This window comes from Gordionus sp. m RMFG-2023, chromosome 5, assembly GCF_954871325.1.
Source record: "Gordionus sp. m RMFG-2023 chromosome 5, tfGorSpeb1-WG-v2, whole genome shotgun sequence".
NCBI classification, from domain to species: domain Eukaryota; kingdom Metazoa; phylum Nematomorpha; class Gordioida; order Chordodea; family Parachordodidae; genus Gordionus; species Gordionus sp. m RMFG-2023.
In genome coordinates, this window is record NC_088779.1 from 690,320 (window position 1) to 706,793 (window position 16,474).

General features: G+C 31.7%; 1 protein-coding gene across 1 annotated transcript in view; it reads left to right on the plus strand.

Annotated features, from left to right (window-relative positions):
- The window catches only part of LOC135929746 (amyloid beta precursor like protein 2-like), a 30,282-nt gene extending 14,639 nt beyond the window's left edge, over positions 1-15,643 (plus strand). Inside the window, 13 exon segments of the mRNA XM_065466449.1 lie at positions 3,748-3,909; positions 4,166-4,292; positions 5,246-5,671; positions 8,414-8,613; positions 8,615-8,839; positions 11,361-11,519; positions 11,877-12,111; positions 12,318-12,446; positions 13,084-13,379; positions 13,478-13,556; positions 13,617-13,912; positions 14,011-14,271; positions 15,425-15,643. Coding sequence (XP_065322521.1) covers positions 3,748-3,909; positions 4,166-4,292; positions 5,246-5,671; positions 8,414-8,613; positions 8,615-8,839; positions 11,361-11,519; positions 11,877-12,111; positions 12,318-12,446; positions 13,084-13,379; positions 13,478-13,556; positions 13,617-13,912; positions 14,011-14,271; positions 15,425-15,553 — 2,724 coding nt within the window. The 3' untranslated portion in view covers positions 15,554-15,643.
- The last annotated feature ends 831 nt before the right edge of the window (positions 15,644-16,474 follow it).

Genomic DNA, 16,474 nt, shown 5'->3' on the forward strand with positions numbered 1-16,474 from the left:
CTTACTATTAATTAACCTTCTTTAAAAGATATTTAGCTTTGAAAATAGTGTATGTTTCAAGGGTTTAAGTTTAAATATTTTACTTACCATTAATTAACTAACTTTTTTAACATCTTTGATATTTTATATTGGTGCCGTGACCAGGTAATAATAGTGGTGAAATAAGAAAAGGAAGGGATGTCATCTTCATTAGCTGATGCCATTCCTTTGGAGAATATTCCGAGAGATCTCCGTTTAGGGAAGGAATGACCTGATTCGCCTCGCTATGTATTCTCGATATACATTTTAAACAATTGCTAACTTGAGAGCCTTTGTAATAGTATTTCCTCCCATATTCAAATAAATGTTGTGAGGACCAAGACTCAAGATCTTTTAAAGGTAGTCCCGCTTGAGAAGAAATAGTAGTAAGTAAATTGTCCATAAACACTTTAAGATAGTCTGTTGGAGTCAAGTTTAAAGACAATAATTCTGCTTGTGATGGCATTTGCAAAAGGACAACCTATTGTCTCCCTGTCCCATTAAATCAATTTTGGCACCAATTTTGAAGGCGGCATATTGGATTAAAGTTGCCGTGAGGAGGGTTTAACCTTTTTGTCTCAAACCTTCCAACCAGCCTTCGGGTCCATGGTCACATCTCCTATCGTCTTCAGGGTCAAGTGTAAATTTGTTTTGTTGAGGGGGCACCCATTTATCTTCAAAAATAAGTATGCTTTCTTTTGGAAATATTTGTGAATATGAATAAATATTTTGGAGGTTAAACAGGTTGTCTAATTCCAAAAACGTTGGAGTTGCAAATTCTAATCGAAAATTTGTGCACCAAGAAGAAAAGTCTAGAACTATAAAATGGCAGCTAATACTATTGTAATCAAGGGTGCCGTCATTTGGCATATTGTTATTTGTAGCTTTTCTTCGGACATGGTCATAGTTTGACCTGCTATATACGGGAGAATAAAATCATCTAAATTCTTTTCGGTACAAACTTGGTAGATCCTCATTTCGGGAGTCATTTTTCCATAAAGCGACCTGCTAATTTCAATTCATTATTTTTGACAATTGCAACCAGAATTTTCCATGAAGTAGGAACATCTGGTTCATTTATACGATCAATAATTTTTTTAGCACAGAAATCATCTGTTAGTATAAAATTTACAAGAGCACTTCTATTTGAGTATTTAGGTCCTATTGGGAAGTAACCGTACATGCTTCGGTGTGCCTGATGGTCATATTCATGTACCTATTCCTCACGAGATGGTATTGCTTTATCAGCGAGTAAGTCTGAAATATCGACGTGATAATCGAAATCTAAAGTTTATAAGACTTTGCTATTCTCTGTTTGTAATAATATACTTGCAATAACTAAGGAAGGCCATGTTAAAACATCAAAATATTGTCTAGGCTCTTGTAAGAATAAACGACATAAAGATATTGTTTCGGATCTACCTATAGTATTACAACATCCATATAGGTCATTATTTTACCTTCGATCAAAAGACGTTCATCTCGCCTTAGAGATGTCCGGATTATGGAAATGTTTTGGCCATCCCATTATTGATATGGACTCGGCAGTTTCAAGCTGGATATCCAAGGGTTCAATATATAAAGGTAACCTCAATTATATGGGAACAGAGATATGTAATATGTTTTAATTTTTTCGCGCGAATATTATAAAAGAAACAGGAAATGGCCCAATATCGAAATGCATCCGAAAATTCATCCTGTAATTAAAAGTGCATATTTGTCAAGCAGTTGGCCGGTCGTAGAAATCAATGGAGTCCAAGTCATTTTTCCTTCGTAACTTTTAACAAAACTTTAGATTTCGGTTATCATGTCGATATTACAGACTTACTCGCTGATAAAGCAATAATACACTCGTGAGGAATGGGTACATGAATATGATCATCAGGCACACCGAAGCATGCACTGTTACTTCCCTACAGGACCTAAATACTCGAATAGAAGTGCTCTTGTAAATTTTATGCTAAAAGATGATTTCTGTGCTAAAAAAATTATTGATCGTATAAATGAACGAGATGTCCCTACTTTATGGAAAATTCTGGTTGCAATTGTCAAAAATAATATTGAAATTAGCAGGTCGCTTTTATGGAAAAATGACTCCCGAAATGAGAATCTACTAAGTTTGTACAGAAAAGAATTTAGCTGATTTTATTCTCCCGTATATAGCAGGTCAAACTATGACCATGTCCGAAGAAAAGCTACAAAGAACTAGCAGCCATTTTATAGTTCTAGACTTTTCTTCTTGGTGCACAAATTTTCGATTAGAATTTGCAACTCCAACGTTTTTGGAATTAGACAACCTGTTTAACCTCCAAAATATTTATTCATATTCACAAATATTTTCAAAAGAAAGCATTCTTATTTTTCAAGATAGATGGGTGGCCCCCTCAACAAAACAAATTTACACTTGACCCTGAAGACGGTATGAGATGTCACCATGGACCCGAAGCCTGGTTGGAAGGTTTGAGACAAAAAGATTAAACCCTCCTCACGGCAACTCTAATCCAATATGCCGCCTTCAAAATTGGTGTCAAAATTGATTTAATGGGACAGGGAGACAATCAGGTGGTCCTTTTGCAAATGCCATCACAAGCAGAATTATTGTCTTTAAACTTGACTCCAACAGACTATCTTAAAGTGTTTATGGACAATTTACTTACTACTATTTCTTCTCAAGCGGGACTACCTTTAAAAGATCTTGAGTCTTGGTCCTCACAACATTTATTTGAATATGGGAGGAAATACTATTACAAAGGCGCTCAAGTTAGCAATTGTTTAAAACGTATATCGAGAATACATAGCGAGGCGAATCAGGTCATTCCTTCCCTGAACGGTGATCTCTCAGGAATATTCTCCACAGGAATGGCATCAGCTAATGGAGCTGGCATCCCTTCCTTTTCTTATTTCACCACTATTATTGAAGCAGGGCACTTACTGCGTTTTAAATTATCCTGGTCACGGCACCAATATAAAATAATCAAAGATGTTAAAAAAGTTAGTTAATTAATTGTAAGTAAAATATTTAAACTTAAACCCTTGAAACATACACTATTTTCAAAGCTAAATATCTTTATTCAATTTATATAAAAAAATTGATTGCAAAAAAATTAATCCAATAAAACAAATAAATTATTATCAAAAAAATTAATTCACATAATCCAGAAAAATTAATATTTTCATAAAAAAAAGAAAAATGGTCTATTATCATATACAAAATAATTACATATTCTTCAAATATAAAAATAATGACGATCTTTTATCAATAAAAACAAAACTCTTACTTCTTGGCCAAAATCTCGAGTTCGTATTTATAGTTGGCTAAATCTAGTGGTTTGACAACACTAGCTAAATGTGATTTGTGACAGATACTTTTAAATCCTAATCTTATATATTTTTAGTTACTTTTAAATTTTATGCATTATAAATGAATTGAATATCCATCAATGCATATCTTATGCAAATTATTAGTATCGAGCCACCTTACCCCCCCACCCCAAACATCCGGTTTACTGATTGAATAAGAGCCGAACGAATTTATAAACAATATATTTTATTTTTTTTTAAAAAACTTCCAAAAAATTGACGAATTGAAAATATTAACCAATAAGATGATACCGAAAGTCTCGTGATTTCGCCAAAATAGTGCCAAACTTTTGCCATTTTTTGTGGAACTAGATATTATTATTTAAATCAATGCATAAGTAATTAATTATTTTCTATTATCATTTAAAGGCCATGGTAGGCAATTCCCTTTATCTCCCCGATTTCAAGCCTCAGATTGTCATGAAATGCGGATATTATAATCAATACCTGGACAGGACTGGAATATGGTTATCCGATTCGAATGGTATTTGCACGGACAACAACACCGCCATTACCGAGTACTGCAGAAATGTAAGTTTAAAAATCATCGTGCTCAGACTCAATGCTGTCTTATACCCCCCCCCCTGGTTTAGCGTTAAGCGGCAAAGTATACAACGTACGATTTTGTATACTTTGGCGCGAATTCGGGCTAACGGCGAATGCGGGGGTTTATTATGAGCATTTAAAAAAGTCTAACTATAAACCGTTTTAAATTTGGCTCGAAGCTTTTTATCAAAAAAATTTTTTACATTCTATCCTTTTAAATTAAAAATAATCATGGGTATAGATTTATCCTAATCTAAATATAACCAACATAATGCCGATGGGGAAGACCATCAAAGTCGACAATTGGTGCGCTCCCGATCAATTGAAGTGTGACAAAGTTTTTGACGTCTATCCTATCAGATGTTTGGGTAAGTGATAATTTGGCACATGACGAAAAAAAATTTGAGCATTATGGGATTTAGGGATATGCTAGATACGATATTTTTACCCATTCCGGTATGGGATCCCAAAAATTTGATTATCCGGCCGGGTTCAATACCGGTTTTTAAAAAAAATTTTCCAACTCCCTTAATACGTAGAATGTGAATAATTTATAGGGTAGAATAAACTTTAAGGATATGGTTTCACGAATACAATTTTTATACCATCTTATAAAGAGGAGAGGAATATCTCATGTTTTTTATTTTAAATTACATGAAAAAAAAACAGTGAATTTTTAAACATTTTTACAAAATTAAAAAAATCAAAATCGTTCGGCTGAGTATTATAATGTTCTATATCCATTTTTCGAAATTTTTTGCAGGGGAACATTTTTTTAAAGAATTATTTCTAAATTATATTTTAATATTTTCATTGTATTTGGAAGAATACATTGCTAAAGAATTGGATTTTGTCGAAAAAGATATGCATTTTTGAAATATAGATGTAGAACACTTAGAACACTATAATACTCCGCCGACGATATATTTTTTTAAAAACCGGGTTTGAAGGAAATATCTGGTATCGGACAACGAAGTATTCAATTCTTTTCAACACTTTACAGTATTCTCGCGAATATTAAATGAATCATGCTAATTCTCGTTCCTTTGGTATTACAATCACCAAAGAATGTATGTTGTTTTAAAAATAATTTTTCTTTAAATTTCCGTTAACTTTTATCTATTTTTGTCGCGATTGCCCAAAGTCGTTTATTGGGCTGTTCCGTTAAAAAAGTGAACTCACGAAAAGTGTCAGTTAGGGTAAAACAGAGTCGACGGTGGATTACCATGTTTGAAAAGAAATGTATCGTATTTTTTTTACCCGATATATGATAGAATTTATTGGCAAATCTTAAATAAATAAATTTTTTTGTTTCAAATAGAAGGCAAATTCCAGAGCGAAGCATTATTGGTGCCCGAGGGGTGCGTGTTTGATCACGTGCACAGTTCCAAGTTATGCAAGGGCCAAGATTATTGGAAGGCCAAAGCTGCCCAAGCCTGCGCGATCAAATTTAACAACGTCAATAAGATGCCCAGAAGGAATAGGGTTCCTATTGTCGATGTCGCGGCCCTCAACTCTAAATCACCCCTGAGGAGTTATTCTATGCTCTTGCCGTGCGATATAGGGGCCTTTTCGGGCGTGGAATTCGTCTGCTGCGCCAATAAAAATGGCGAATCCCAAGGCGAAGACATCAAAATACCGAACGATGTCGTAAAAGGGAGCAAAGAAGACGGAGATGATTACGTGGTAGAAGACAACAGGACTAAACAAAAGGGGGAAATCGCGGATAACAACGTTAACAAAATAGGTATTCATTTTTAGTTATGATGAACTCATTACCAACAACGCATTAAAAAGTGTATTAAGACCAAATGTAAAAAGGCATAAAATGACATTCAATGGCGTCTGCTACAGTTGACTTCATTTTATATACAATTTTTAAGGTAATTTCTTCGGTTATATGCCATTAGTCATAATCATAAATATAAATTTGAATCCTCCCCTTCCCTATCCAAACCCCGACTTTAACCAACACAGTTTAATCTTTAATAAATACGTAGAAAATGGTGGTCGGGCGATATCCAGCTGATATTGACCGAACAACTCACGTGATCCCATTCAGATTTTTGAAGCTATAAATGAAAAATGCAATTTTTCAACAAAATAATAAGTGAGTTAGTTGTATCTTCTATCAGGATTTGCAAGAATGAATATTTTCTAAAAAAACAGAAAAATTGTTTTTTTTCCTCCGAAAAAAAAAACTGTTTTTATTAAATTAATACCCATCATTTTAAACTTCCTTTTATACATGCACAATTTAATATCTTTAAAATAAATTTAAAAAAATTTCCCATAGACCTTTTTTACAATTATAAATAATTTTATTTTAATATCGATTTTTTTTCCCCGCTATCTATCTATAAATTCCGATCTAAAAATGGGAAAAAAAATTTGTCAGCCATTTTGTTTTTTTTTGAAAAAAAATAAAAAAAACCAATTTATTTTATTATTTTTTTGACCATAACAAACGGATAGAGATAGTGAAGTGAGAGAAGTAAATGAAGTTCGTTTACCTTTTTTTTCGCTTTAAAAAAAAAATTAAATGAGATATAAATAATAATCGAGATAAGGGGCGGGGGTTGGGTGGGTGGGGACAAAACGGACAGGTTCGCTCGAAAACGTTTTATCGAAATTGGACAACAACAAATAATCGCGAAAAGGCAGGAGAAAAAAAAATCTAAAATTAATAGTTTAATGAGGTTATTAACACCTTATTTATTTTTATTAATTCTTATCTGTACATTTTTTTTTGTCCCTAATAAAAACAAAAATGTTAAATATAAAAAAAAAATTCAATAAAAATAATTGAAAAAAAAATAATCATTTTTTTTTTAAAAAAAGGAGTTATTTTGAAGAATATTGTAGGAAAGAAAGGAAATAATCCTTCTTCTTTTAATGGCGATTTTCAGGTTTATCCAGGTTGGCCAGTTTTTCCTCTGATTTAATTATTAGGAATTTTTGAAGCAAGGTTTTTACAGGATGACCTTCCTGACATCAACCCCTTTAGGTGGTTTTAACACCCCATCGAGAAGACGGTGATCTTATTCTAGACCCAGACTACAGGGAACCTTTTAGGCCTCCGCCACGACGATGCTGAGGGTAGGATGCTAAAAATTGGGAATCTCGCTTATATCTCCTAGAAAATTTTTAGTAAATTCGAAATTAGGGGAATAAACACTCTTATTTAAGTTTAGAATTCTAATAACAAGTGTTTTACACGGTTAGCATCTAATTAATATTAATTTCAAATTTACTTTAAAAAAAATTTCTTGGGAGATATGAGAGAAATTTTTCCAATTTTTAAGCGATTTTAAAACCTATCCCTTAAGATATAAATACTAACTAACCTGTAATATTGGAGAGCTCCACGTATTAAAGCGCGTACTTAATCCTTCTCTACTCTGGTGGGGTGCATGTTACCCCAAGCCTGTTCAAATTTTGATTACTTTAGAACAGTCAAGGCCCGAAACCCTGTCAGGGTAGTCATAACTTGAAAAAAATAAATCTTGACCTGAAGATGGATAACTACTCGTGGATGACTCTTTTTCGAGAAAAATGATTACTATTATCAAAATAATCATAACAATGAATATATAGAAATGGGAATATATTTGGGTTGAAATTAGGGGAAACTATACCAAAGGAATTTAAGGCATTATTATTTTTTGGAATAATTGAAGGGTTGAAAACAAAATTAAATAAAAGTGTTTTGCAGCATCTCAAATTAGGGGGTGTGGAAGTGGAAAACGTATAAAATTAATTATGATTGAAAAATGATGAGGCATGGATTTTATGATTGTCCTTTCTACCCTCAAGGAGATCAGCTAGACCTTAGGTTTAATTCAGTGAAATTTGTTACGACCGCCATTCAAAGTTTAACATTTAGTTCGCTTAAACCGGCTATTCCCGAAACTCCCCCTTTTATCAGTTAATCTTCAGCCACCCTGAGGACTCACCATTCCAAATTTGTAGTTTCTCATAAAAATCGGCATTACTTAAACTTTTACACCATTTCATTCATTTAAAATAATATACGTCAATCAACTGTGATTCTGCATCGGTCCGAATTTTTCAAGCCCGGACCGACCTGCCCGCCCCGATCCCGAACAATTTTTTTTATTTATTATTTGCCCCGAAATAAATGTAACCTTCCAGAAGGTTCTATTTATAGAATGGTATGCGTTGATTTAGCGGAGAACGCTGGAACAATTGACAACTACTACCAGCGCCACAAGATTATTTCCCTTATAATTTAAAATAAGTTGGTTATTAAATTACTGTAAGGTGTGTATGTTTTGTGTCCAACAGACGCACTCGATGTGTAGAATATAATTATTTTTTTTAAATGGGTTAAACTATAATGAATCTTGGAAAATAATTCCCCGGAAAAAAAAATCCCAGTTTAATAAGATATTAAAAAATGACAAAATTAATAAAATTAGAGATCCACGAAATAAAAATGTTTAAAATTTATTTTTTTAAAAAAAAGCCATTCCTTCGCAGAACGAACCTTCCTACCACTCCCTTAGAGCTCAAACGATCATTTTAGCGACCCCTCCTACCGTAACTTACCCAACTTCTTCACGACGAACTCCTAATAATTCAAGCGCCAACGGGATCAACCCATTTACCCAAATCGACGGAATCATCCGAAACGGACGTTACGCAGGAAACTACTGGGGTAACGGATGATGGAATGGAGAAGGAGCAAGGGGGCATAAAAACTTACTATTCCGCCTTCGATAAGGACAAGGAACACGAACGCTTTGTCGGCGTTAAAAACTGGATGAAAGAGAAGCGGAGGAAGACCATCATTAATCTCATGAGAGATTGGACCCTAAGCGAGAAGCGGTACAACGATATCAAGGCCAAGGATCCGTATTTAGCCCAGAGATACAAACAGGATATTAGCAAGGTATTATTCGTTTTGTAATGATCGTTATTATTTTCCAAAAAAATTATAGTTGAAAACAAGTAACGAATTAAGGTAGCTCGTTACATTACTCAGTACTTTAAATGTTTTCTCTGGGCTTTGACTTAGCCACTTCTCGGAGAATGGGACGACCTTCAACCGCAGAATGGGTGGGACGAAGATTTGTAAATCAAAAAAAATAAGGCTTGCTAGAATGGAAAATGAGGGGAAATAAAATACACGTAAGTTAAAGAGGGATAGCTCATTTATAGCTTATGACGTAATGGTTTAGTATTTTTTTAAATTTGAATTTAAATAATAATGTTGAGGGCATTAAAATAATAACGTTGGAAAACTAGCAGGGCCGTTAGTCACGTGACGGTAATGGTGAATCGCAAATGATGATGGATCACATATAAGGGAGAAGTGGCATGAATGGCCATGATGTCGTTTTTGTCAAAAAAAAAAAGATTAAGAAATGGGCTTAAATCCAACAAATATGGTAAATATTACACAATATTAAATTTTAAAAACTAAATTTTCTTTTATTTATATTTTCGAAAAAAAAACTAAATTGATTAAATATTTTTTTTTTTACTAAAGCAGAAAAATTTTAATATTTTTTGAATAATATGAAGAATTAAAAATAATAATCTATTTTCTTTTTTTTATAATGCTATATTATATATATTTCCAATTATTACAATACAAATTATTATAAAATAAAATAACAAACCAAAAAGACGACTATTTTATATAACAAAAATAAACTAAAAATCCATATTTTTACTCACTGCCTAACATCAGCTCCACCCTTCAGAAGAAATCCTCTTCTTCTCTGCGTCCGACAGAATTAAATCCAAGAAATCCCCCAATGCTCTCGACCACTCTGAGCGGAGGTTTACTGCCGGAGGAGCGCGTAAGAAGACAAGATGGGGCGTGTGAGATGAAGATTGGAAAATCGATTCCTAGAGGCTTGAAACACCGGATGACTCGGCAAACGGCTCAGAGTGGCCGAGAACATTGGGGGATTTCTTGTATTTTATTATGTCGGAAGCGGATAGGGAGGAAGAGGATTTCTTCTGAAGGGTGGAGCTGCTGTTAGGCAGTGAGGAATTTTAGTTTATTTTTGTTATATATAAAATAGTCGTCATTTTGGTTTGTTATTTATTTTTTTTAAATATAGTTGTTTATTTTTTATAATCGGCATTTGTAAAAAAATAATAAATAATAATAATTTGTATTGTAATAATTGGAAATATGTATATCTTAGCATTATGAAAAAAAGAAAATACATTATTATTTTATTTCTTCTTATTATTCAAAAAATATTAATTTTCGGCTTTTGTGAAAAAAAATTAATATTTAAACAATTTTGTATTTTTTTTTCGAAAATGGAAATAAAAGAAAATTTAGTTTTTAAAATTTAAAATTGTGTATATATTTTCGGTATAAGAAATAAATTAAGAAAGAACCGATTTAGAAAAAAAAAAGAACCACTTAATCAAAGTTATCAAAAAAAAAGGAAGTAAGAACTCTGAACCGAAAGAATCCCAAAACTAGGGACTCTAACAGAATTTAAGGGGTACTCAATATTAAAACTACCGATCCCACATCTCCCTTTAGTGGCCTTAAATTTGTCAGTTACTATAATATTTCCTACCAAGTATGGTAGTGAGGAAAATAGGAATCGGTTGCTCTCTTTTATTTTGGGACACTTTATTTTTTTTTAACGAAATAAAATATAATGATTTTTTTCTTACTCGTAATAATTTTTTCATTTGAACAAAAAAATAAATAATTTTTCTCCTTTCTTCTGAAACGCAACCAAAATTGATTTGTAAAATATGGAAGACAACAATTATCAAATGATAATGAAACTCTGGAAAAAATGACAGCTGTCTTTTATTTAGTTATTTTTATCTAACTAGTGTTGTTAAACGGCTCAATTTGAGCAAACGGCTAACTCAATATTTTAGCCAGAAAAATAAGGCCCTAATTATCGAGATTTCGATAATATATGTCTAAACCTTTGTTCCTTCAACAAACAAAATCTTGAGTTGTTGCGTAATAGTATTCTGGATGAAATATTGAGTTAGCCATTTGTAAAAACGGCTCAAAACGAGCCGTTTAATAACACTAATATGTCATATCTACTGCCAAATAAATATGAATTATTTATTAATATAATTAATCTAGAAATAGCAATTTTTAATATAAATCCTTTTTAATAAATATATTAAAAGAATGGACTGCGCAAAAAAAAATTCAAAAAAAAAATTTTTTCGCAAACAAAAAATGACTTTGCAATTTATCATAAAAATGACTATACTTTACATAAAAAAAAATATAAACACTTCCTGTATTTAAATTTTGATATGGGAAAAAATTACGAATACTACTGGTTAAAAATTGATCACGCGATCAAAAATTAGAGCAATAATATATATATTTTCATATGATTTTAAAGAAATCAATATTAATGTAATAATATTGATATATACATTTTTAAATGGTTGTTTAGAGTTTTCAAAAAACGATTTCAGCACTCGAAGCCGAAGAAAAGGCGCAGAAGAAGCAGCTGACAGCTATCCACGAACAGAGAGTCACCTCTTTACTCAACACCAAAAAACGAAAATTCATGTTCGAATTTTTGAAGGAACTCGAAAAACCATATCCATCAGTAAAAAAAAAATACATATTATCATGATTCAAAATCAATAAATGATATACCAAATTTTTTATTCATTCCTAAAAAATTATGCATCAGTATGAGACTAGAAGATTAGAGGCAAATGATTTTCTAAACTTTGTATTTTTTTTATAAATAATATATTTAAAAACATTAGGAAAACAAATAATTTATATTTCGAAGTTCGTTATCCAGTTAGTTTTACAAAGTTAAAATGTTCTTTTTATAACAAAATTAAAACGGCATCTAACTTATTCTTTTTTTAAACTTTACGTGCTACCATTTTGGAAGTCGGCTCTAACACAAAAATAGAAATGTGACAATATTTATATATTTCTTCTATAAAAGCCCGATCATCTTAAAATCGCCCTGGAACGTCTCCTTAGAGCCGAGGAACGTGACAAAATGCACGTGATCCACTATTACGAGCACTTGCTTAATTCCGACCCTGAAGCAGCCGCCAGAGTTAAACGCGTGGTAGCTAGACATATTATGGACGTCGAAAGGAGGTTTAATAGGTCACTGGCCATGCTCAAAAGACGCCTCCCCACTTCTAGCTATGACAAAATAGCGCCTCATATAGGTATATAATAAAGATTATACATTTTTAAAAAAAATATCATGTCCGCGATTTCTGCATTTCATGCGACAACCCAACATGGCTTCCAATGCCGACCCTTTATTATTTAATTTCATAAATTTTATCATTTTTCGGGAACATTGTTTTTATTCTTTAATAATGAGGGTGTTTTTCGCTCTAAATTTATTAATGTATTTCTATATGATTAGCATCATTTCTTGAGACTATTAAAACGAGGAATGGAGATTTTGCCGAATTGACCAATTCTATCGTTCAAGACGAGTCAGATAAAATTCAAGCATCAATCCTATCGGAAATATCGACTTCTTCACCTGGCTGTAAATATTTTTTTATTATATTCAAGATTTTGTTGTGTGTTAGGCCATGTTCTTATATATTATTATGCTAGCTAGATTGGCCATCTATTCAATTAAAGTGTGCATACACAGGAGTTCAGCTATAGACATTATTTTATGGTGGCATTCATCGTTTAAAATTTTTTTAAAAATTCTAATTGAATGGAATTTTCTTTAAAAAAATACTGCATAAATGATTTGGAAGCTATTTTACAAATCCCCTTGTAATTAAAGTTTGTTGAACGATACTCTTTGAATGTATCGGTATGGAGCTAAATTGTTTTAAAAATGTATCTAGATACAGACAAGACAATATCATACTATCTTGATACTTTTCTCAACTCTGACCGTAATAAATGACGCTACTAATTTTCATGTTTTACTAGATATTAAATACCGATTTATACGCGGTGAAAGATTACGCTAAATAGTAAAAAATGTGATTGATCAAATATCACCTTTCTTATTCAATTTGTAAGCCGCCACCACATAATAAAATAATATATCGCATCAAAACTGTTAGATAATGATGTTAATTAGAACCCTTAGAAATATGATTTATATTATTCATCTTAAAATGCAAATGTTTCATTTAATTATATAAATTTTTTAAATTTAGCAAACACTACAACAAAATCACTGAACCTGAAATTATCACCTCAAAAATCGGATGATTCACCTTACGACGATTCCGAAGATGACGCAGACGATTCTTACGACAATGATGATGATGACGATGACGACGATGAAACGGTCGATAACGAAGTCGTTAACAACAAAATCCAGAAAAAGGTGGCAACCTCCACGACTATCGGTGAAAGTCAGATGACGGCAACCGCAAGCACTGGTTCACCCATTTTGTACGCCAAACGGAACGACGATCAATTATTTCATTATGGGGACTCAAAAAATTTGGTATTATATAAGACATTTTTTTTAAAAATATTTATTATATGATCTTTTATTTGAATTTCTTATCATTTAAATATTAAAAATATGTTTTCCCTTTAAAGCCATTTTACTCTTCGGGCCTGACTTCCATCAAAAACTCTAATCGTCACTCAACGGCCTACCTGACAACGAAATATGATTTATATTATTCATCTTAAAATGCAAATGTTTCATTTAATTATATAAATTTTTTAAATTTAGCAAACACTACAACAAAATCACTGAACCTGAAATTATCACCTCAAAAATCGGATGATTCACCTTACGACGATTCCGAAGATGACGCAGACGATTCTTACGACAATGATGATGATGACGATGACGACGATGAAACGGTCGATAACGAAGTCGTTAACAACAAAATCCAGAAAAAGGTGGCAACCTCCACGACTATCGGTGAAAGTCAGATGACGGCAACCGCAAGCACTGGTTCACCCATTTTGTACGCCAAACGGAACGACGATCAATTATTTCATTATGGGGACTCAAAAAATTTGGTATTATATAAGACATTTTTTTTAAAAATATTTATTATATGATCTTTTATTTGAATTTCTTATCATTTAAATATTAAAAATATGTTTTCCCTTTAAAGCCATTTTACTCTTCGGGCCTGACTTCCATCAAAAACTCTAATCGTCACTCAACGGCCTACCTGACAACTGTAACAATCCTAACGCTCTCGGCCTTCGCTGCCATTTTGTTAGGGGCCGTCATGATAAAACGAAGATTTACCACTATAAAGAGATCCAAACACGCTCCAGTGCCCACTTGCGAAGAGGATTGCGATGGGAAGGAAGGAAATGGAACCAACGGAAAGGCTAACGCGGGAATGTTTAAGAAGAAAATTTTCAAGGTTTTTTTATAATTAGATTTAACCCAATAAAAGTATTTATTGGACACATTTTAATTTATATGACACGATATTTATATATTACAAGTCTATAAAGCTTAAATAATTTAATTATTATCAGACGCTTCCATACTCGCTGGCGGTATATATTCCTAACAACAGATGCTTTCAAATTGGCGAATTTTTTTTTATATTTAATTTAATTTTATGAATTTCGTAAACTAGTATATAAATTTTTTATTCATTGAGTTTATTAAAAACCATTAAAACATAAAAAAAAACCAATTTAAAATATAAAAAACATAATTAAAAGAAATTTGAGAGATCGGTTTACTTGCATTGCTATAGAATCATGAATAGCAATGCAATTTACTTTGATGAATAGCCATCATAATGGCTTGTGTGAGAATCAACGGAAATATCCCATGCTTTCTGAAGAGTGGATGTGGGTCTGCTAATGCCAATTGCCCACTCAAGTGTGAATAGTGCCTTTTAGGTCAACATCATAGTAGAAATTAAACTTAAACCCCCTTAACATTGAGGAGATAAAAGCAATAAGAGAGAGGAGGGATGGGGAATAGGAACCACTCGTTATTTACATGAAAGAGAGGCATAGAGCCACGATTTGTCTGAAAATTTTATATTGACGATAGCCTCCGGAATTGTTGGATATGCAACTCTTACTTGAAGAGGAAATCTTTGTAATGAAAAATTGGAGCTGATATAATAGCATACATGATCTTGAATATGTTAAAATAATTTTTAAGTAGAAAGAACGACTGGTAGGTAGGTCTTAAATGTAGTGAGACCACCAATTGAAGAACCAAGATGACTAAGTTCTGGGTGGAATTATATTCCAAAGAGATTGGTTAATAGAATTTATGGGAGAAAATTTCTACTTTGACATATTAAGAGATAAACCCGTAAATAAATAAATATTTTTCGAAAATAATATTTTATTGATTGAATAATTGTATCTTGTTGTTTTTTTCCCAAAAAATATTATACATTCTTATTGGTGATTATTGGCCGATACATTTGAGTATCGGCTAAAACAGATGGAAATAGGTTCATCTCTCATTAGCATCAAACAATATCAGTTTTATTATTAATCTATTAAGATTTTTTTTTAAAATATAAAAACATTTTACGTTAGGATAACGTTAGTGATTATGTCGAAGTTGATAACCGATCCCTCGAAGAACGCAATTTAGCCAGCATGCAGGTGAACGGGTACGAAAATCCCACTTACAAATATTTCGAAAAAATAGCCTCCAAACCATAAAATTTGTTAAAAAAATTTTTTATTATTCCTAACCTATCATTGCTATAGAAGCAACATTTTCATTTTTCCTACTTTTTTTAATATTAGAAATTAATTATAAAATTAAATTTTGTTAGTAAGGGGGGGGGGTGTGTTTTATCCCAATAAGACATTCGTCGAAAAATTGTAATATAATCTTACTTTTTTTTTAAAACAAAAATGACATTAAGCGTATTATTGTAATCAATGTGATAATATGATAGTTTATAAAATATAATGTATATTTTAGATATTTCATTTAGATGGCAATTGACATATTTATTCTTCTTTTAAAATAAAAACCAAATATTACTTAAAGGTATAATATCAACCCGATTTTTTTTTGTAGCCCTTTGCCATTAATATATATATATATATATCTATTTTTTTACGAACTATAAAAATGAAGCTTAATTTTTCCGATTGTAAAAAGTAAGAAAGCTTTTAACCTTTTACAATTTTAAAATGTAAATTATATTTATCCACCTTATTTATGTTTGACCAATCAATATCGACTTGTCTAATTTATACATATATATATATATAATTTTTTTATATAATTTAGTGTTCCACCCCCCACCCCCCTTCCTCCGAATCACTCATAAAAAAAATATGTCAGAATTATTAAACATGATTTTATACCGATGCTTCCAAAATCAAAAAAAAAAATTAAAATAAAAATCTTTCTTTTTTTAAAAATAAATTGTTAATTTTTTTTTGGTATTTACAGAATCTCTTTAAATTTTGAAAATCAAAACTTAAGCCGACACGATTTTTCCTAGTGGATTTTAGAATTTATTTTAAATAAATATGCCGATATTTTGCCACTCATTCATGCTTCTTTTTTTCTTTTTCTTTTTCTTTCCCAACTTACAAATGAGCTAAATTATACTCAATTTTTTA